Source organism: Leptonychotes weddellii, chromosome 8 (assembly GCF_054177405.1).
Source record: "Leptonychotes weddellii isolate Sample4059 chromosome 8, ASM5417740v2, whole genome shotgun sequence".
Lineage (NCBI taxonomy): Eukaryota > Metazoa > Chordata > Mammalia > Carnivora > Phocidae > Leptonychotes > Leptonychotes weddellii.
In genome coordinates, this window is record NC_138376.1 from 81,456,035 (window position 1) to 81,479,817 (window position 23,783).

General features: G+C 41.7%; 1 protein-coding gene across 3 annotated transcripts in view; it reads left to right on the top strand.

Annotated features, from left to right (window-relative positions):
• The first annotated feature begins 2,610 nt into the window (after positions 1-2,610).
• The window catches only part of SOBP (sine oculis binding protein homolog), a 162,332-nt gene continuing 141,159 nt past the window's right edge, over positions 2,611-23,783 (top strand). The window contains exons 1-4 of one of the 3 annotated variants that reach the window (XM_081828753.1): positions 2,619-2,837; positions 3,381-4,355; positions 17,345-17,483; positions 19,281-19,466. In XM_081828753.1, coding sequence (XP_081684879.1) covers positions 4,260-4,355; positions 17,345-17,483; positions 19,281-19,466 — 421 coding nt within the window. In that variant the 5' untranslated portion in view covers positions 2,619-2,837; positions 3,381-4,259. Of the gene's footprint in view, positions 4,356-17,344; positions 17,484-19,280; positions 19,467-23,783 lie in introns of all 3 variants that reach the window. The other 2 variants (XM_081828754.1, XM_081828752.1) reach the window with 2 other exon arrangements.

Consider the following 23,783-nt stretch of genomic DNA (forward strand, 5'->3'; position numbering starts at 1 on the left):
AAAAGGGGCTCATTAAATCAGGTTATCGTAGTATCAAGAACTCCATAACTAGAGTTGGACAGAAAGTTACAGACTCAAATCCCGATACTTACTAGCTTGTGACTTAATAACTTAACTTGTGTAAGCCTTAGTTTCCTCATTTGTGAAATGGGGATAACAGTAAAAGGTGCCTCATAAGATTTTGTAAATATTAAATGAGGTAATTCTTACAATGTGTTCAGCATAGTAACTACCCCATATATTTTAGTCCCATATTTGGTTAGACCACAGAGCTTATTCAAGATGAGCATTAATTTCAAACAATATACAGTAAAGTCTCTTTGTAAGTTTGTTATTATGTCATACAAATCAATCAGCAAATATTTATTCATTCGTTACCAGGCATGAAGACTGGGCCTCTGAGTTAGGTGTTCTTAGAGATAACAAAGAAGGAGATCTAGAGGTTAAGAGCCCAAAGCACACCATCCTGGGGATTCCCTATCTTCTCTCTGATGTATTTTCCAGGTGAATCTGGTTTGAATGAATATCAAGAGAAGCCTTGAAGAGTAAAAGTCACAAAAATATACCTGAGAAATGTATGAAAAAGGTCATTCCTATGCTTTTCTTGGTGACTGGCAGAGGTAGTAAAGGGAATATTGAAGACTATTTCTGTGTCTAGGGCCTTGAATGGTGGTGGTGGTGGTGTGTGTGGGTGTGTGAACTGGTGGCTGGAACATAATGGTAAATCATAATAGGAAAGAGTGGCTTTTTTGAGATGTAGGAGATTGTTCCTACCTACATAGGGTTATAGTCCAACAGACTGTATAAAGTTACCTACAGAACATTATTAGACTCATGATATGTCCAAATCATAAAGCAGCAACTGTTGTTATAATTGTCTTCATCTATAACACATTTGAAGAAACCTAAAACTTGCCATTAACAAGGTATAACAATCATTAGTTCTGAAGTTCATTCTGGACTAAAAGTTCCCTCACACATATTATATGGGTTTTCATTCTGTCCCTGAAGATATGCATCGTGGATTCTAGGACAACATTCTCACTTCAGTTTTTCTGGAGGACATATGACTGTGAAAGGACAGGTGACTGAGTAATATCACTATTTTTATTAAATGAGCCAGTGCAGAAGAAGAAATTTTCTTTAAAGGAAGTATAGCTGCCTCTAAATATAACTCTGGGCTACAGTTCACCTTTTCTGTTTATTCTTAACTTGTGAAACTGTATCTTAGGACTTTGGGTATATAACTTGTTATTTGATATCAACTGAACAACAGTGAATCGATTGTAATGTTTCTGGCACCAAAGGAAACAGAGGGGACTTAAATATGTTTCCAGAAGACAAAAAGCTTCCTTTTGTGTATACTTTACAACATATGTTTCCACAGTTTAGAATATTCAAAAGTAAAAAAAAAAAGTTTCTGACTACTTCTCATTAAAGACCAAGAGGACAAAACAGAGAAAACAAACTACCTCCAACCCACATATTATCAGATGTTTTGGATGAAATTCAGATTGAAAAACCAAAAAGACCCACTCTTCATCTCTCCCTACTGGCAACAGCATTAGGATGCTATTCCTCACTGAGAAATACACCCACTTTCACACGTTGGGGGATCTTGTGTTATTGTTCTAGGAAAGAGGGGGAAGCGTGTTAGTGCAAACAGGATTGGGCTCCTCTCCTCATTCTTGTTGCCAGGGTCATTGTTGGTCATTTGTGGGCTACTACTGGCTTCAAGACTTCCCAGGGGACTTGGGTTCACACCTGTGTATACCTGGGTACGCTCCCAGAGGTTGCTGGAAAAATCTTGAATAAAGGGACGCCTGTACCGCAAAGCGCTCCCTAAAAACTCAGCAATCCTCCTCTCTTGACTTTTTCTGCCCCAGATAACCGCCCCAGGACCTTGAACATTTTTTCCCGGCAAATGTTTTGCTTGGACCCCTTGCAGGAGCAGGGTCTGATTCTGCCTTGCTCACTCTGGCCTCCTGGCTCGCCTGGGATCCAGCGAGCCACGCAGAGTAGGGTGCGGCTCCCCCCCCTTCCCCGTCCCTCCACACAGGGAAGAAAAGAGGCGAGGGGAGGTGCTCAGCTTTCTTGGATACACTCCCAAGTATTTGTAATTTGGCATTTATGAAACAAAATAATGCTAAGATGCAAAATAGCCACCTTAGAGGTGCTTAGTCCTCCCGAGTACGTCCCCAAATATCTCTAATTCGACGTTCAAGAAACAAAACAAGGCTAAAATTCAAATTAGGCGATGTGATACCCAGAATGAGCCTCATTTGACAGGCCAAACAGATTTTAATGGAAAGCTGACTCATATTCCCCAAACCGATTCATTCAATCTTTAAGTACTTAAAAAAATTGTGTAATTTTAAGTTCCACCACTGTTATAATGAACATTCCATAATAACAAGCAGTGGAACAATGGACACCCCCATATCGCATTGTGTCAGGTAATTACGAAGTGTCGCGGCGCGGGAAAGCGAAGAGGGGAACGTCAATGTGTCCCCTGCAGCGCGTACGAGCATCCAGGGCGGCGTATCTCACGGAAGCCTCATGAAACCGCTCACGCCAGTGCCTCAACCCAGAGAGCGACGAACGCAATCCGAGCTTGGCTGGCCCCAGGCGTGGACCGAGAGGGCCCAAGCGGAGGCGCGAGAGCTCAGGAGGAGCGATCACGGCTGGGGGAGAGCAGCCGGGCGCAGGGAAGTCGCGGTGAAGTGTCGCCGGGCGCTGTAGGGAGGGTCCGTCGGGCGGGGCGAGGGCAGCCAGCTCCCGGAGGACGGAACCCTACGCGGGACCCTGCGCTCCCAGCAGCACCCAATGCTTTTGAGGTTAAGCCCAGGGCACTGGGACAAGGGCGCGCGCGGGGTCACAGGGTAAAGCTGTTACTTTGTAGTGAGACACGTGTGTGTGTATGTGTGTGTGTGAAAGAGAGAGAGAGAGGGAGAGAGAGAGAGAGAGAGAGAACTGGAGGGAAAAGAAAGAAGAAAGAACAGGGGGCTGAGGGCCGAGATGTCCTACTTCTAAGTGGTTCACTGAGAGGCAAAGCGGTCTTGCCAGCGCAGTCGTAGCCCGCGCCGCGTTGGGAACCCGCGGAGCGGACGCAGGGACCTCTCCAGGGGGCCTCCCGCCTCCACGCGCCCTTAGGGGGCCCCCGGAGGGGAACACTGTCCTGGCAACTGTGGGGGGGAAGTCAGGGCTGTGGTTTCCTTCCCCCGAGACCCCAGAGCTCGGATCCGCAGGCGACGAGCGCGGTCTGCCTTCCCCCGGGGGGAAGGAAATCGGCGCTCTTGCAACTCGACCTCGGGTCCGCGTGCCCTCCCACCGCCCAACCTCCTCTCTATACCCCCATTCATTTTTTTTCCCCTCAGCAGCTCCTAGGACGGGCTCAAAAGCCAACTTCAGACCCACGCGAGCCCACATCACGGAGCTAAGGAGAACAGCTGGGGTCGGGGTGGCCCCGGGGGGCCGTCTCGCCGAGGTGGCAGCCGCGAGGGGCGCCGTGTCCCGCCGGTGCCGGCCGCGGATGAGCAAGCGGCCGCGAGCAGCCCCCGAAGCCGCGCAGCATCCGCGTATTCAGTGACGGTGGAAGCCACGCCCGCTCCGGAGCTGGGGGCCGTCCTAGCCCCCCCACCTTTCCCCCTCCCTCCCGCCCCCTCCTCCCCGCGCCGGCCCCCGGCCCGCCCCCGGCTCGGCTCGCGGGAGGCGCTGGGCGCCGGGGCTGGCGCGCTCTCCCGGGCGCACACACACATCCACGCACGCACGCCCAGAGCAGCTCTCTCCGCGCCCGGCCCTCGTTCCCCTCGCCCATGCAGACGGACAGAGCGACGGAAGATGGCTGACGACTCCACGGGGCACCGAGGATGCAGCCCGGCGGCGGCGGCGGCGGCGGGAGCGGCAGAAGCAGCGGCGGCGGCAGGGGCAGCGGCGGCGGCGGCGGCGTTGGCGGCGGCGGCGGCAGCGGCAGCGGGAGCAGGAGCGGCGGCGGCGGCGGCATCCGCGAGACTCCTCGAGCTACCTTTCCCTCTGACAGCCACTGACGTTCTCCGCCGCTAGAAGAGACCCCGCTTCTTCGGCGCCCGCCTGCCCTCCCCCCTCCCAGCCCCAGCCCCAGCCCCGCCAGCACCGCTACCTCCGCCAGCGTTGCCACCATCAGCACCACCTCCACCACCACCACCACCACCTCCACCACCACCACCACCGCCGGCGGCGGCAGCAGCCATTTCATCTCCACAGAAACCAGACACAAAAACATGGCAGAAATGGAGAAAGAAGGGAGACCTCCGGAAAATAAAAGGAGCAGGAAACCGGCTCACCCAGTGAAAAGAGAGATCAACGAGGAAATGAAGGTATTTTTGGACTTCGGGGCTGGAGAGACTGAGCTCTTTCTTCCTCCCGCTCCCTTTGGGCCGTTGTAGGGATTTGGGGGGCACGGGGAGCGCTTGTCAGTTTCTGTAGGATGCCCAGAAAGCCTCAGCTCCTGCTCCAGGTGCAAAACCGAGGCCAACTCGCGGGCTGCATCCCCGAGATTTGCCTACCTCCGATTTGATGGGGGTGGGGGGGCGGCCGGGAAACCACATACTGTTTAACCTCATAAACCCCAGGTTGGCACAGGCGCGTTTCAGTGGGAGGGGACCGGGGGCCCAAGTGGCGGGTGGACATGGTGAGGAGGCTTTCCTAGTCGGCGGTGTAGTTTTCCCCCCTTTCTTGGGGAACCATTCCTCGGATGCCTCCAAAGTTAAGGAGCTGCCAGGCCGAGGAACCCCGGGAGCGCCCGATTCCACCCTTCCCTCCAGTTCATCTCCCCGCTCCTCGATCCCGCTTCCCCCCAACTAGCCAGCTGCGATGGTGTGAAGAGGCTGTCAGTGCCCCGGCAAGTGCGGCCCCAGCGGCATGGGGCTGGGTACCGTTCTGACTGCCGGTTCGCCTCGCCCGCCCCTGTCCGCTCCTCTCGGCTGCCTCCGCCTCCCTCTCGCCTTGGCGTGCTGCACTTCACAGTTGAGCAGACCCGGGCTAGCCCGGCTGAGAGAGAACTGTCTGAGGGGCGGCCTTCCAGAGCGCCTGCCCATTGTTCGGAAAGGCCAGCCCGGAGTCCTTTCGGCGAGGCCGGGCTCCCCGCCAGGCCAGCGGTGCTCCAGAGGTGGTGAGCGCAGCAGCCTGGCGCTCCAGCTGTTCGCGTTGGAGCGATTGCACAAGAGCACCGCTCAGCTCCGGACCCCCCCCCCCCCCGCCCCATCAAATCGGAGTTTTTCCATGAAGTTGAAGCTTTTGCCTGGCGAGGGTTTTATTCTGTGTTGATTTCACGAGTCTCTCTGGATTTCAAAAAATACATATTTTTTTCTTTCTGTGAATTACAAACAAGTAGCAGTTTTCAGGGGGACTCTAGTTTTCATTCTGCAGCCGTCCTGGTGTTCCCCATCTTCTGCATAGAATTCTAAACACTGCCAACTGACTTGGTCAGGTTGGGGAAGTTTGTGTTTAAAAGAGAGACTGGATGAAAATGGCATGCAACTAAATAAAATTTATCGCGTTTTGATGCTTTCTTGCTTAGAACAAGCATATTCTACGAGGGTGCCTTCTGGGAAGCCCCTGTTCAGAAGGGAGCACATGGATAAGACTTGCTATATGAGTACCTAGGTGCATATGTTTAGCTTTCCTTTCCACCGGAAAATGTCTGTAGCAATCTCAATTTGGAGATTAGAGTTTTTATTTCTGGGTGAGGAACTTTGTGCCTGAAAGCATGAGGGGCAGCATCAATCAGTCCAAGGAGAGTTAAGGAAGATTTGCCTTGGAAATCAATGCCATTCCTTCTGCTGGAAACCACCGTTGAATTCAATGATAGTTTTTAAAAAGAGAGACCAGTAGGAGTTGTTGTCTTACAATGGGGGTGGAATTCAAACAGTCTACAATAACCATTCTTTCTCACTTACCCTTCCCTCCTGTCTTGCATTTCCAGATTATTTTTCCATTTCATTTTAAATTGGGGGGTGGAGGAAGAGGAGAGAAGCGAAGCCACTAGGAAATCACAGTGTGCACTGGCCCTTTAAAACACTGCCTAATGTGATCTATATGGATGGCAGCTTTTAAGTTTCATAGGTTCTAGAATTACAAATTAGCTAATTTTAATCAAAACATGTGAAATGTTATCCCGGCTGGATATAAAGGCTGACTGTGCTCAATGCTTGGGGCTCGAGTTGTTGACTTTGGCTGCGGGCGCACTCCGTGGTTTGGGAGATAGTTGTCCTTCTACAGTATAACAGATGTTTGTCTGAACTGGTGAGGAAGAAACAAAAACAACATTGTGTGAAGGGGAAAAATTACACAATCTTTAGCCAATGCTGCAGGACTAAGTATGGTATTAACCTTCGTGCACAGAATTTCCTCTTTTTAAAATGTTATTTTTCTTCCAAATCACCACCTACTATTTGAAGTTTTAGTCCTCATCGTTTCTGTGCAGAGTAGCATTAAATAAGAAGTTTCACGCAGCAAATAATTCAGTCTCCTGTAGGACTGGTATTTTCTGTCTGGTTTGGACCCATGTATGAGAGATCCCGGTGGAAATCTTCAGTCATGTCAGTGCACACCATGCCAATAGGCATGAATTCCCATTTCTAGAGGAATTGTTTTATAGGTATTCCTCTAATAGAAGAGTACCCAGAGTCCTCATTTGAAAAGTAATTTCTCAGAGTCAAACAGTGAAAAGGTTATTTTGAACTCATTACTATTTTTTCTGCTTTTAATGTTAATAACCACATGAATAAAACCCCTCCTTAAGCCTCATCGTATTATTACTCCTCCTTGTCCGCAAACCTAAAGTGTAGAGTAACATAGCAAGTTGGTTGCCCTGTATAAAAATATGTGCAACAAAATGTCACCGAGAACACAATGTGGCCTTGTGCAGCTTCATATCGGTGCCGCTGGAGCTGCCTGGCTGTGTTTGCCTTCATCTGAACGGCTTTCATCTGGACCAGTGTAAACTAAACCCTGGTAAGTAATCACTGCCCGGCAGAAAGAAAGGAATGTATACAGCTAGCACGGCCTAAGCTGTAAAAACGGAAACCTGAGCCCCCACCGAGGATCACATATCAAGGCTTGAAGGTAGGGGAAATGAAAGGGGGAAAGAGGAGAGAGCGAATGGAAAAGTCAGCCTGGGAAGTAGAGGATCAGGAGGAGGCCCCCCTTAGGGAGATTTGGCTCAGGGATTAGGGAATTTTATCATGGTGTACAGTGACCTACTCAGGTTTCAACACTGGTTGGATCAAGTTGCTTCTCTGTGAGCTGAAAGAAAAAGGACTGGTGTGTATGTGATTTTTTTTTTCCCCTTCGGGTAATAGAAAGGACATTGGTACAAGTGTCTATTTTAAGTACAGCAAATGCAGGGCACGGAGAATGAGCAACAAAATCACCTCATCAGGAGGCTTTCTTCAAGATCTCCTAGTTGAGATAGTTACATATTTATTTAAAAATGGCCAGAGAAGACAGACTGGCTGAGGTTTAGCTGACACCAATAATGGCATTGGAGATTGTCTTCATGTGGCTGGGAGCTAATGTTGGTCGCTGTTTCACTAGATCAGATATTGAGTTACATTTTCGTTATCACTGGTTTAATGTGCATGGCAGTTGTAACAAATTTAAATTTGATACAATATAATTTTGTGCGTGAAAAGTACATGACTTGGCATAGCTTGCTTATAGTGTAGTGAAAATATCTTCAAGTAGAAATGCTTGCCTCATTATGACCTTTACAATGTTTCCTTATCTTTCCTTTTCTTCTTCCTCGCTTCATCCTGGTTTTTCTTGATTAAAGAGACTTGTTACTTTACTGTATTTACAATAAGTATGCCTTATTTAATTAGTGACCAGTAGAGATGATTTTAAAAAATTAGATGGTGATGCAATTTACATTTTGACTATTTTTGGTTTCCAAAGTGAGTATTGTGATTGTATCTAATGAAGACATATTAGTCTTCAATATACTGTTAGCTCATGTGTATCATAATAAATGGATCTTAGGAGGGAATCCCAACATATAGAAGGGCTAATTCATTTTAGGAGTTCATCTGGAGCATGGTAGATATAATATAAAAACTAGTTTGTACTACTGGATGTGTGAATGTAAATACATGTGTTAAGTGTAAATGTAGTTGTACTTAAGGGTATGTATTTTGCATACATAGAGCTTAGTCAGCATGATTAGTGGCTACCGAACGGTAATGCAACTCAAAAAAACTACACTATGAGTAGAGGTAATGAGTCAGATTTTTATCTTTTAAAGTGCTTTGACAAAACGAATGTGATTAGATCAAGCACTCTGCCCTGGAAACTTTCCTAAACAAACCATAATTAATGCATTTACAATGTTATTTCTCTATCAATTGCTAAACTACAGGATACTCTGAATTAAATGTCTTAGGGTCTCCTTGACTGAAGAATTTTTTTTGTCTATAAATATTCCCAGTAAGTAATTTGTACCTAAAATTATGCTTCAGTCCTAATGCCGACAGTTAGAGTCAGGCACATCTGTTAGAGTTTAGTAGTAAACTCACCACAAGACTTGCTAATTTGGGTTCTGATGGTCTACATTTGGCATTAAAAAATGACCTGTGTCAACAGCATAGACAATAAACCAAGTTGCAGAGCCAAGCTGGTGAGTGCAGTGAGATAAAGAGGTTTCCATTCTAAAAAAAGAGAGAGAGAAATCACAATGTGGAAAAGTCACCATGTTCAAGGTTGAAATCAGCTCATTGCTAAAACAGGTATATTTTGAGTTTTGCTGCTGCAACTCCATCCTGATGTCAGACACAGTCTCAGGAACCTAGAAAGTAGGCTCAGGACAGGTCTCACCTTGGCCTTCACAAACCATGCGAGACCTTGCTGCTGAGTAGTACTGGCCTCAGGTGTGCCCGTGGCAGGGCTGGGGACTAATGTTAGCTGGGACACGGTCCTTCCTCCTTGGAAGCTGGAGAAGGGTGTTCCTGAGCCCACCAGCTTTTTCCTCCACATTGCTCTCCGTTGTCCTGCTCGAGGCTCCAGTCAAAATCCATTAAGAGACAGTTGTGGGAGGGCATAGAGAGCTATGAGTTCTCCTCTGTTCAAACCAGGGTTTTCTGAAAAGTGTCTCTTTCTCTATCCGTGAACCTGTGAATGTGATAGAGCAAGATTCTCTAAGCCTTATACAACTCGCAGGTTCCAGAGACGAGGAAATGGAAAGGAACCACTCCACTTCCTCCCGAATCTGAAATAAACATTTGAACTAGAAGAAAATGAGTCTGACAGACTCATTCCCTTCTGCGTTTCCTGCCTCCGTGCTTGCCAAGCACTGCTCTGAGAAGCCAAGCCCTGCTCTCCTTGTGTGAAAGGCAGACTCATAGAAACCAAGAGGTAACAGTTTTTAAAGGAAAGTCCAAAACAGGGCCTCGAAAAGGGCAAATATCAGTGAGCACAAGGGACTGAAAAAAGGGGAGTTGCAGGGAGAGATAGTGTCTTGTTAAGGTGACTGTACTTTTTATATCTTCTCGGCAAGTGTCCTTGTCATTCAGTCTTTATACTTCTCTTTCTTTAAAAAAAAAAATTATTAGAAGCAGTAGAAGACAGAATATTTAAAAAGCTCTGAAGTCTTAAACTTCCTCTTGTGGAATGGGAAGTCAGCCACCCTTACACTTGCAAGCTAATAAGATTATTGAGTATTTTCCTAAAAGAGAAGGGATATTACTAGGTAGAATGAGAAAAAAAAAATAGGGTACTTTGTTTTTGATGGTGCCAATTGAAACATGTAAATAGACATGAAAGAATACGGTGAGTAAGGTTTTCTGAATGTATATTTTAGGATCTGTAGACTGATGGGTGTTAATATCTCTTATATAACCAAAGGGCTGTGGAACTCTGTCCAGTTTGAAGGCGAGTGGCTTTGGCAGGGACAGAAAGACAATGTAACAAGTCCTGGTGATTTTTAGGGCAGTTCTGCAGCTGTGATTGGACACAGCTGCACAGAGCCGCACACCTGCCTTGCTTGCCACAATGTTAGCCTCAGGGCTGGAATCCACAGTTTCACAGCATTTGCTTGACCTTTTTGAGGACATTTGATGTCCTGGCCACAGATTAAAATGTGGGGCCATAATTGTCTGCTCCATGTCACAACAAGACAATAGAGCAATATAGGTTTTATATGTGGAAACACACAATTTTGGTTTCATATTCCAATTATACAGATATCCCATTTAGAATCTATCAATAAGAGAACAAGACTTTCTCCACAGGGCTGCTCCAGGCCGGAGTTGGATTTTAGTGTTATGATGGGTCTTCTGCCCTTAGAACTGCATTGTAATCATTGTGTTGTGGCTGAGAACAATGCTACAAAATGATCCAAATGGAGTGCAGTGACCATCTTTACAGGATCTCAAGATAAAAGGCTGTAGTTCAGGTAAAACCATCAAGGCTCAATGGGTACTCTTGTATAAATCCAACCGCTCTTATGATTCCATGCATGTGGATAGCCCACCAATGGGTCATCTGTGGGGAGTGGCTCATCCTTAGGATACCATCTGATCCAGTGGGATCATGAATGTGGAAGTACTTTGTAATCTGTAAAGGGCTCTTACAGTATTTCTTCTGCATTATTTAAATCTTACCTTCCGCCTTTCTTGCAGAACTCTAAAATAAAACTGATCCAGTGGGTCTGTGTTAAGACAGATGACTTGGACCCAACCTTAGGCCAGGTGTGGGGATAGAGCTCAAAACTGACTTGTAATCAAGTTCAGTTCTTATGTCTGCAAAAGAAATTAGCTCTCTTCTGCAGATTGCTCTCTCACCCCCTTTTAAAATCTCAATTAATGAGTTCAATGACGCTTAATAGAAATCTACCTCAGAACACATGGAGATGAAAAGGGAGATAAAATATTTTCCAAAAATAACCATCATTCTATCATTCATAATCTCAACCAGCAGAGATACTAGCATTTTTTTCCCCCTACCTTATAAATTGTTTAGGATTGGAGGTTTCCTTTTCCTTTGAAAGTATTTCTCATAGGCTTCACTTTCATGGACAATGTGTGTCAGACTGTTTTGAAGTTAAGTCATGTAACTGACAGATCCTTTTTATTGTCATTAGGACTGTGAATGCGACTGACATGGTTGTCTATGAGAAGACTATGTGGTAATTAATTTTTAATTAAAATGACTTATTTTTATAAAGATACATGGACACGATAGAAGTGGTAGAATAAGCAATACAAAGAAGCTAAAGGAAAAACAAAGCCTATAATTTTCCCACCCAGACACAATACCTATCAACATTTGATATGTCTTTTAATGCCCTTTTCTATGTGTGATGTATAGTATTTTTTAAAACAAAAAATGGTCTTATAGTGTACTATCCTTCCTTTAAAAACTTAATATATTGTTAATAGCTTTTCAAGGCAGTAAAAATTTATCTACAGTGTATATTTTATTGGCAAAATAGTATTCCATTTTAGTCATTCCATGACTAAGCTGTGATTTATTTAACCAGATTCCTATTGTTTGGCATATAGTTTGTTTCTAAGAAAAAAATACCGAGATAGACATTCCTGAACATGCATATTTTTGCACTCATTTCCTTAGAATAGTTCCTACAGTGCTGAGAAATAAAATTGCTGAATGAAAGGGTATGTACATTTTTAAAGGCTTTTGCTGCATACAGTCAAATAACCTTTTCTAAAAGTTGTATCAACTTAAATTTCCAATACTAGGAGACTGCTCATTAACACTGGATATTACAATTCTTTTAACTTGCACATACTTATTTTTAGAATCAGTTTCCCTGAAATTTATTTGATCATTTCTCTGTATTTATACACTTAAGAAAATATTTGTGACTGTATTAAAATGTACTAGCCCATTGACTGAGTATATTCTAAGTGCTAGGCATTGTCCTAGGTGAGGCATGGGGGAAATAAAGGGTTTCTGCCCTTGGGTAACTTATAGTGTATTTGGGATAGGTGACATATTTTACCAAAACTGGGACTTGGAGTGAAAATTGGGATTATGTTTGTGGGGAGAGAGAGGACATGGCTTTTCCCAATTTGAATGAATGAGTGGGAGCTCTCTGAAAACTTTCTGCTCTCTTGGTTAGGATACAAAGTTGAAAACATGTCAGCATTTAGTTTTATGAGGACTGGTAAGAAAGAAATCAGTGATACCTACCTATATTTTAAAGATTTATTTATTAATTTGAGAGAGAGACAGCAAACATGAGTGCTTGGTGGGAAGGGCAGAGGGAGAGGGAGAGAGAATCCTAAGCTGCCTCCTCACTCAGTGCAACTGGGAGCCTGGGGGCTCAATCCCACAACCCTCCCTCCCCCCGGGATCACCACCCCAGCAGAGACCAAGAGTGGGACGCTTAACTGACTGCACCACCCAGGTGCCCTGGTACCTACCTATATTTTAAAATCTGTTTGGTGTTTTCAAAATAAAATCCTTAGTCCTTTTCAAAGACCTTGAAGTACTTGCATTTCAGAAGTATTGTGAGAATTTGTAATTACTGCAATTTTCAAAGTGTCTTCAAGTTAACTCTTTTTATTTACCGGTAAAATGTTCAATGAAAAATCAGTTAGACTGAACTTTGACTTTTGTATAGTACTTCCAGGTAAATAAGGAGAGAATCTAATGAATGTCCTGGGAATTAAGTTTCAACAAAAATATATTTTGCCAGTATCAAAAGAAATCAGAAGGAATGGGGAAATAGTAAAATTTCCAGCCTTTCCATCATCTTTCTGTGACCTATTTTTTTTTAAATTCATGCTTTCAGACTAAATGTTAGGAATGTCTTTTTTCCTTAGGAGCCCTGGAATTGAGAGAGCGGAATTGGAGAGGGTAAGGAAGAAGTATGGGGGTAAATATTAAAAGTACAAAGCAATTAGGGGTGCCTGAGTAGTCGACTCAGTCCATTAAGCGTCTGACTCTTGATTTCAGCTCAGGTCACGATCTCAGGGTTGTGAGCTGGAGGCCCGTGTTAGTTCCCTGCTCCGTGGGGAGTCTTCTTCTGTCCCTCTCTCTCTCTCTCTCTCTCCCTCTGCCCCTCCCCCTGCTCATGCGCTCTCTAAATAAATAAATAAATAAATAAATAAAATCTTTTTAAAAAAAGTACAAAGCGATTAGAATCAGATACAATGCCCCAAAATTATAAAATGAGAAGATTAAATTTCAACAGTGAATTTTGAACAACCCCCCCAACAATACAAATAATTAAAGAGAATAGAGGCCAATGATCAAATCCGAAAGCAAGTTAAGTGAAGTTTTAACATAGGTAGATAGAGGCCCTAGTTGGAAGGCTCTTTATACGCGATGTTGACATCCTGTAGTATGATTTCTTTGCAACTCTTTGATTGGTCCAAGGAGGTAGTTTCTTTGGAATTGCTGACACACTGGACTATACGGAATTGATCGTAGAAAGAGGCCTGGTATAAGAATCAGAAGATCTGTGTTTTTGTTTTGACTTTATTGGGTGATGTCTCATGCCTGTCATTTACTTTCTGGATGCTCTAATTTTCTGTTGTAAAATGAGGGTATCATATAGGTTCATCAGAAGTTTATTGTGGAAATCAAATACCCAACTTACAGGGTTATTGAAAGGAACAAGAGAGTTAAAGGATGTGGAAACACTGTAAAGGGCTGTAAGAGTGTTAGACATTATCATTATAATTATAGTGACCTATTTTCCAAACCCAAATTGGACCACATGGTATGAGAGAGGATTTTTGTGCCACTTCCAAGGGTGAGAGGCAGTCTGCAAAATGCGATTCAGATGCCAGAATATTGAAATTTCTGGCACAATTTTCATGGTTTATGGGAGCAATGATAAAATATTTGAAATAGTAACTCTTCAGTAAAAATTATGATGTGTGATCATGATAATTATGATATTTCTTTGCAAAAGGTACTTAATTTCTTGTGTAAGTAAAAATTCTTTGATTTTACAGAATCTTACTGCTGGGAGAGAACTTGAGGGACTTCATTTTCCCATCCTGTTTCTAGGACATTTGCTGGGTGAAGATTTGGGGGGGAACAAATTTCAGTACCTCCCTTGGTACAGTAACCTGTCTTATTATTGAACATCTTTACCTCAAAAATCTCTGTAGTTTATCACCTTTTTAAAAAAAATAACATGCATGAGAAACTTTTGTAGGAAAGGAATATTTTTTTTAAATAAAAAACTCCTTTTTTAAGGGTAATAGTACAAAAAAATGTGGAAGAAACAACTGCTGGAATTTTCTACCAGAAGGATTTGAAAGCCCTTATGGGCCATAAACATTAAATTTACTTCTTCTAGAATATGTTATGTTTCTTGGATGATAACTGCAAAAATCTATTTCCTTTGGTTTAGTATCATAATGAGCCCATATGATACCTAGCGTCAAATGCTACCTAGCAATTAAAAATCTTAAATTATCTATTCCTTGGGGTTCTTTGATTTCTTAATACAGTAGTGTATAAGACAGAAGTAATAGTCTATTTCATATGCTCCAAGAAACTTTGGCGTTCATTTTTTTCTTTCTTTCATCTTCTCCTTTCATGAAAGATTTGAGTTTTATAGCTTGAAGGTTTATAAACCTTTTGTTTTCTGCTTTTGCAGGCATGTATCAAAGCACTAAGGTGTTTATTTTTATTTTCACTGACAAGAAAGGAAATGTTTTAGAGTTTATTTTCATTGACATTTATAGTAACTTGAAAATCATGGAATAGATCAAGTTCATATTGATTGTTCCATGAAGCCTCTGAGTTTTCAGCACAAACCATAAACTAAGTGATGCAGTTAAGATGCCCCAGTAATATGAATTTGGTGTTAATAATCCAGTTGAGGTTTCAGTTTTTACCCTAATGTCTGAAACTTCTGGATTCCATCCCTGGGATTGGTTCTGAAAAGCTGAATGGATTTGCAGCTGGACTAAAACAAACAAATCTATATCCTTGGCTGGGAGGTTGTTCCATGAATTATGCATCTGTAGCCTTTGTGTCACTTCAGAGGTTAGACAGAACCAGAGAGAGAGAGGCGCCCAGATACAAACGGTCTAGAAAATTGGATATGGTGGCCGAGAGTTACTATGCAAAAGATTTTCTCTCTCGTTGGCACAGTTCTCTTGGAGATTCGGGTAAATAGCACACAGACCAATAGGATGGCTTGAACTTGGCTTTTAACACTGTTGGGAATTGGTGTTTTGATGTAAGGTGTAATCCTTATCCTTGGAGATTTCTGCTGCCAGACCACTGATGGAGGGCCTCGATTTGTGTGCTTAGCGACTGTCATTCTCTGGTCCAGGAGCTTAGCTTAGTGAAAAGAATTGGGTGTTAGGGGAGACTGACGCCCCATTAAAGGGATCTCTTTTGATTGAGTAGAGCAGCATTTAGCTGAGTCCTCCTCAGTGGTATTCCAGAAGTTGCTGAGCTTATTATACATATCGATCATATCATCTTTGTGCATTCATGAAAAGAATGTCTATTTAATGTGGACATGACCAGCCATCAGAGAGAATAAATGCCTCACTAAAGCTTGATATGGCTGACTGTTGGCCTTGTGGATGGTAGCACTGAATCAATCTGGCTAGATTTTTTTAAATTGCCGGTGCACTATTCTGTCACAGATAGACCCAGTTGGAACTCTGAGCTTAAGTGGGCACTAAAGCAAAGAACCTAGCATTCTGTGGGTGGTTTGAAATGCCAAGTTTGTTTTTGTGGAGTCAGTAGTGTAATATCTTTTCTTTTTTACGCACCCCCTGCTGAAATCTAAAGTCATGAAATTCAAGAGAACAGGAACTCACACGTCGAGGCTGTGCACACTCTTGGTTTGGCCTGGGTGCTTTGTTTCAGGTATATAAATTATACATCCCAGTGTAATTCGGAAATGACAGCTTCTAGGGAGAACGAGAAAAGGTTCTTTGAGCCACAGAGAAGGTTAGAATATATAGTTTTTCTAGCAAGTCTGGGAAGCTCAGGATGCCTTGCCAGATAGAGATTTTTTTAAAAAATTAATTCGTTGAATATTTATGAAGCCCTTATTCTGCAGCATAGAGCCCTTCTTTTTATTTTAAAAAATTTTCCTCAGCTTCATTGAGATATAATTGACACATAACATTGTGTAAGTTTAAGGTGTTCAATGGGCTGGTTTGATGTATTTATATATTGCAAAATGATTACCATGTAGCATTAGCTACCACCTCCATCCTGTCACATAGTTACCATTTCTTTTTTGTGGTGAGAACAGTTAAGATCTACTCTCTTAGTAACACTTGAGTATATGATACAGTATTAGCTATCATCATGTTGTACATTTTATCTCCAAACTTGTTAATCTAATAACTGGAAATTTGTACCCTTGGACCAATATCTCCCCATTTCCCTCACCCCCCAAACTCCTGGTGACTACCACTCTACTCTATTTCTCAGAGATATTTTAAGGCACATGCAAGCATTAAGATCATTAATACAGTCTCACATCTTGTTTCCAGATCTAGCAGTTGATAAGGTCACAAAAAAATAGTCACCTGATAGTAAAGCTTTAAAGCTGTCCAACTATACCCATCATTTTCACAGTTTGGTATCTATAATAACAACAATAATAGTATCTTACATTTATATATTGATTTATAGTTCATAAAGTGTTTTCAGGTGTTCTCTAAAATCTGGGCTATTAGCCTTAAGGTTATTTGGTACTTTTATGTTACTTGTCAGAAGACAATCATAGCGACCTTTCATTTTATGGAGAAAGAATCTGTCACTAGTGAAATTTGTAAAGCAAATTGTGCATTGATTTTTAAAGTATACACTTGAAAAATGGAAAATTAAAAAGGGAGACCCTTGTAGCCTTGACAACTGCGAAATTATTTCTTGGCTGAGACTTTGCTTTATCTGAGATAAGAGTTATGTTAAAAAACAATACCTGAATCAGAAAGCAATTCTAATTTAAATCAATCTGAACCACAAAAAGGTCAATTAATTGTTTTCATTTTCAAAATATTTTCTTAGCTGTTTTTGTGCTTTACCTTTCAATATTTTTGTGCTCGTGTGGGATATAGACTTTGCAGAATATTCTAAAATATGACTTCCTATTTGTAAGCAAGACTGACAAATACCTTTTCTTCTTATTATCTTTAAATTGCAAATGTCTGAAGGCCTGTCATAATTGGATGCGTCATCCTGAGATTTAAATGCATTACAGTTTTTGAACGTGATTTGAAAAATGAACAGGACTCTAGTGGAGGTGGGGCAGGTCTGGTAGTAAATGGGTAGTGCAAACGGAATTCGATTTATGCATTCTTTTCAAATAGTTATTGATTATATAAAAAAGAAGCCTATGCTTCTCTTTCAGAACTTTGCAGAAAACACTATGAATGAACTCCTTGGCTGGTATGGCTATGATAAGGTTGAACTGAAAGATGGTGAAGATATTGAATTCAGGAGCTACCCTACAGATGGAGAGAGCCGGCAGCACATTTCTGTTCTCAAAGGTAATGACATTTAATGTCCCTTTGTTCATGCAAAGAAGGATTAACTATCTCAACCTGCCAGAATTGAGTTGCTTTGGGACTCATTTTGTTGATTATGCCAATGGTTGATTTAAATGTACAACCCCAGTAGTGCTTTCCCATAAGCAGAATTCCACAGAATATAAGAGCACAACATAAAACAAAAATAGACACAACTTAATCTCCTTCAAGCGATGGAAGAGCTAGCTAGTGAGGGTTAGGGACTTTAAGGGCTATGGTCCTGCACACAGATTTATAGAAAGGGACAGTGTTTGCTAAGTTCTCCTCCTAATTTCCTGAGTCTTTGGTATATTAGTTGTTGGGAACTGGTACTTTCTATTAAGTGAAATACTGGGTTTGGATTTTTAGACCTTAAGAGAGAATTGTGGTTAGTTTGGTAATCCCCTCTTCCTCCTTTTTTGGGTGGGAATTCTAAAGGAAGGCCTTATTTCTGTTTTGTGTTTGAAATTCCTCCTGCTCGCAGCCTTGGATAGGGTAGAGGAGTAAGAGAGTAGTGCATGATTGGATCCTACATTATTTTATAAGAGTTTTCATCAAAGCCTAGCTAAAGAGTGGAAATTAGACCCTTGGCCAAGTTGAATTAACACTGATTCTGTCAGTGAATAGCAGTGTCAGATATCTCATGAGGGAAGCCTAGAACCATCGGTGGGTGTTGATATGGATACTGAATTTATGAACATAAATTTGGAGTGAGAGTTTGTTTGTCAAAGAAAAGGAGGATGTAAAGAAGCAATCCATTTGGTGAACTTCAATAAAATGTGGATAAAATTCATTGTGCATCATCATTGGCAATTTGATCAGTGTTTGCACTGCATTCGAAATCTGTTGGCATAAACTACCTGCTCATGCATTTTATTTCCAGTCTCTAAGATAGCGCTTTTCCTTCTTACATGCCAAGCAACAAAATGTAAATGAGCTGTCCTGCAGGCATGTGGAATTGAATGTATGTGACAAATTTCATGTTAAGCCCGCTATGAAATTGTACACATCATGTTACAGAGATAATATCATCAATTTCACTGTAAATGAAAAATGCAAGTCATGAGTTTATATTCTATAAACTAATAGCTCGTATAATACTTGGTCTAGGTAATAATCTTTGCCTCTGGGGAACATGGAGAGAGTGCCAGGATATGCTACTAGAGGGAAAAAGTTGTTTTCCATGGTTGAATTTTTTTTTTTAAATGATTCACATGCAAGGATAAAATTCACAAAGTTCCTATCATTGTAAGTTTTCTTTATTTTCATTTTTGTTAATATTTAATGGATATTAATGGGTTGATTTAAAGAGTTTACCCTATGAAACAAGTTTTCTTTCTAATAATCTGCTTCTTTCTCATTGGTTCTTCTGATTATATTATGACCAAACTTTTTAATACAGTGGGACCTAGTGATAGGACTGGAGGGGCCTGCTTTTAGCTTGCCCCCCTGGTAGCCAGAGGGTGATGTCTGCTATTTATCCCTTTGTACATGGAAAAGGTTAATTGCCTCTCAAGTTTCTGTGGGCTTTCACAGTGCTAAAATTCATCACCATGATACAATTGAGATATTAGCTATCATAGTGGAGCAAATGGTAAAGGAGCCCCCTGGAAATTTATGGTAACAAGACTAAAAAGGTCCAGGATGGTCTGTGGAGTTCTGGTAAAGATCTGCAAGGAAAAATTTGTTTTGTTACATAGCCATTTCACTTGAGAAAATGTGGTCAGAAGGAAAACAAGTCCTTTTATAATACTGAATGTGCTTTTTTTTCTCTTACAGAAAATTCTTTGCCAAAACCAAAATTACCTGAGGACAGTGTTATTTCACCATACAATATAAGCACAGGCTATTCAGGGCTTGCCACAGGAAATGGACTCAGTGACTCACCTGCAGGGTCCAAGGATCATGGCAATGTTCCCATTATTGTACCTTTAATTCCTCCACCTTTCATAAAGCCACCAGCAGGTAAGTCACTACTGGGGTTTCCAATGAGAACTATTCAAAGAAAGTTGTAATTATCTTATAAATAATTATTAAATGCCCAAGGTACCTTTGGAAAAGACTGTTGTAGGAACTTTGTAGACAAGAGATGTTAGTGCATGTGTTATTTGAAGTAGCATTACTCTGTTAGGCAAACTCAGGCAAAGTCCCCAATCTACTTTCAACTGAATGAATTTTTCCTACCACTGGCTAAAAAAAGTACTTTTTCCTTCTCTGAAATCATCTGTGAAAAATAAAAAAAAAAGTGAAATAATTTTATATACCGACTAACTGAATCATGTGGTGGTGTTGTGAGGGCCAGGTCTCCTGAGTGGGCTGCCCTTCTTAGAAACAGCCTTTATCCATCTCTGCCACAGAGTTCTTTCTAATTCGTGCAAAACTCTCTTTGAGAGCTTTAAAGAAAAATGGATGTCTGAATTTCACTTGTATGCAAATGTAATCAGTTCTTTAATATTTCCAGAAAATCAGATGGCAGTGTATGAAGCTGAGCATTATGTGATAGAAGCTAGGTTACAGCTGTGTTCCATACAGAGAAAGAAGTTCAATAATATTGTATCTGGCTTGCTGTGAAATGTTAGAATTATGCTAGAATGCTTAATTGCTACACTGGTTATTTTTCTGTATATTGAGTTGAACAATGATAAATAGTGAGTTTTGATGGCAGTACTTACTATAACCTACTGAAGGGAATGTTTGTATTTTTGGGGGTGGGGGGAGATAGGTGTGTGGTTATGTTTCCATAAACAGTGAAGATATTTATAGATATAAATTCCTGGGCTTATGTTATAGATATATTTACACCATATTCTAAGTGTTACTAACATTTTTCTTCATAGTATGGGTACATTCTCTTGCTTAGCCTACTACATTTTAGTAGTAAAAGTTTCCTTTCGTATTGAGGTCCTCAGACATGGCGTTAAAATTCATTTACCTGTCAAAATCACTTGAAATTGTGTTTATCTAATTACTAATATCATTTGTGTACCACGTAAAGTTTGCCTTTTTAATGCCCCTATTCTCCTCTGATTGATTGTTTTTTGATGCAGAGGGACCCAGATGTATCTCCCAAGGACCAAAGACATACTTTGCATAGGCCACTGGGAAGGGGAGGGGTGACTAATTTGTAAATGTAGGGTTCATATTCCAATGTGTGTCCAGTGGCTTGGGTGAGTGGTGATGATAAATGGGATCAGCAAGGCAGTGTGTCTAAGTGGAAAGAACACTGGCCTCAGATTTAGACAGATTTAGACAGATTGGGCTCAAATCTAGGCTTTGTCACTTATCAGCTCTGTGAACATGGACATGTTATATAAGCTCTTTTCTTCTCAGTTTCTCCATCTGTAAAAAGGGGACCACAGTTTCATTTCATAGGATTGTGGCCATGAGATCAGAAAATATACGTAAAGCACCTAGCATAGTGCTTGCCACACTAAAGCCATTCAGTAAACACCATGCCTCTTTTTTTTTCAGTCCTTAGTCTGCCCTAGAATTATCATGCACATAATTTGTGCATAAAAAGGTGTGCATCCAAATGCAAATTCCCTTCTAAGATTTATTTGAGCAAAGCAAACAGCTTTAGAAATTAGCATAGCTGAGGCTAACATGACTTTGGCATGCCAAAAAACCTGCCCTGGAGTTTCCTGCTGAGCCAGCCACGTGGAATTCAAGCACACAGCTCCCATTTAACTCTAATTCCACATCAGATCAGGAAATAAATATGCAAAGGGATACAGGCCAAAAATTGAGCCTTGGAAGTCTTAGACATAGGAACTCAGAGGAATTAGAAGCCAGAGTAACTGAACACCAGTGGTTTTATGCTGTCTTCATGCAACTCCAAAGCACTCATCTGTTGAAAACAAAATGTGGGGAAGGACGTGTTTAATTTTCTGTATCTGCTCTAAACCTTGACTCTGTGCTTCTCCAAGGTTCTATATGACAAGACAAAGAATCAGAAAGGTTCTCCACTTTCAAGGAGTTTTCTCCATTAATCCCTAAACAGAAACACTTACAGGAGAGATGAATTTTGATTTAGTCATATTATCTAGTGCAGGGGTCTGCAGACTTTTCCTGTAAAGGGCCAGATAGTGTTTTAGGCTCTGGGCTGTGCTGTCTCTATCAGAACTACTGAATTCTGCTGTTGTAGGTAATACATAAACAAATGGGTGTGGCTGTGTTCTAATAAAAAATCATTTACAAAAAAAAGAGCAGGGAGGGTTTGGCCCCAGGACCATAGGTTGCTGATTTTTGCACTAGGATAAGATTGGCAAAAGTTTCATGATAGTAAGAAGTTGAATAGAGTTTCTGAGAGTCAGGCTGTGAGCTTTGCCACAGTGCTCTATGTAATATCATAAGGGACAGCAACATGGATAGGAAGATGGTGGGGTTTTCAGGGTATGTGTGAGTTTTGGCACATAGAAGGTGTTCCAATAATGTTTGTTGAAAACTGAATGAATGGCTGATATTCAAATCCCTACTGCACATGCATAAGATGGTATGGGCCACGCTGTTGTTCACTGAGAAAATGCTAGTATCTTGGCTGGCTTAGTCCCAACCTGTCAGAGTTTGACTATAGCGTTATGACAGTGATGTGAATAATTATCCATGGATAAGTAAGGCCCACAGATTACCCAAAAACTTTCATCTAATTAATCATTTCAATTCCTCCTTTTGTTAAAACTTTTTACCAGGGTTATTATTCAGGGTAACTGAGTTGAGGCACATTCCCTGTCAATTTTATAGCCGTACGTAGGTTAACATGGCATTCCCAAGGGAAACTAATAAATGGTACAATAGCTAGAAGTAAAAGGCCCCTCGATAATCAGCCCCTGAATAATTTAGAACTGACTGTATCATGCAACTGTCCACCTCTTGGGTGGGGAAGACAGGGATCATATGTATGTTTTGGATTCCTAGAAAGAAAATAACTGTTAGCATTTAAATTATTCCTGTTCTACCGTAAACTGGCCATGTGACAATAATAATACCATATGTTTGTATTAAATCCTTTATAGTTCATGAAGCGCATTCACATTCATTATTTGATTTGATTTGGTCTTCACAATAACCCTGGGAAATAGCATGCTAGATATAGTTAAATAAAAAAACTGAAGGTCAAATAGGTTAAATGGCTTTCTCAAGGTCAGGTGACTTCTAAGTACTTGAGCCAAGACTAGTACCAATGTCTTCTGACTCCTGATTCAATATCCTTTTTAATATAAAGTTGTTTTTTCAGCATATTTGTACAACACTTCCTTAGACTGCATCAGAATAAGAATACTTATTAGTCTGCTACTTTAGATTCCCCAGTGACAGGGGATACACTGTGTTTCTGTAAACGGTTATTTTTTAAAGTCCACATCTTTTGGGAGACTTGAGTTCTCTGAACCTGAGAATCTGTGATTCTGTGAACTGGGATGACCTAGTAGGAGTAAAATCCCAGCCTCGTTTTAAAATGCTCACCATCATGAGGCAAGTTGCTGCCCCTCCGAGGTACCAGAGGGCTCCATCTGGTTGGGCACTGGTTCCAGAGTGTGTTTCATGTGCTGGGGCGGGCTCAGCACTGGATCCCATCCATGTTTGGCAGCCAGTGTGCCCAGTGGAATACTTGTGATTGGGAACATGGTGACACCACACTTGCTTGGATTTCTACTCTCCTTTTGCACAGCTGCATACAGAAGTGTGGGTGTAGCTTATTTCTGGGCCTGGGGAATTGCTTTTCTGTTGCTGCCCCCACTTCTCTTCAGAGAAGGGGAGCTCCCTGTGCTTTGGTGATTACCACAAGTGTTGTCCCTGCTTTGGCCACACATGTTTGTGTACGGTTTTGTCTGATTTCCAAGGCTAAGCTGCCCTTCCCTCGTCAGGAACAGAAGTTGGCCCTTGGTGTAGGGTTTGTGACATCACAGTCGTTACTATGGTAATAGACTTGTTATAAACACAGGGTAATAGCCCCGATTTTGCTTTTTTATTTTTTTCCTCCAAGCAGTGAAGGGAATCACCATGATCCTTAAATAAGACTAACAGACTTTTCTGCAGACTAGAAAGTGGACAGAATAAGGCTTTGCCGTATAGAGCCGCCATTAAAAAAAAAACAAAAACAAAAACAAAAAACCAAAACAACTGTTAAAAGAATAAAATAATAGAAAGCGCTGACCACCTTTTTCTTTTTATGCAAACGTTCCTTTATCCTTTCAGTGTGAATGAATATGAAAGCCTCCTTCTCTGCTAATTTTAAAAATCACAGCATGAGCCTAGTCGGAAGTGGCAGAATATATATCAGCAAGA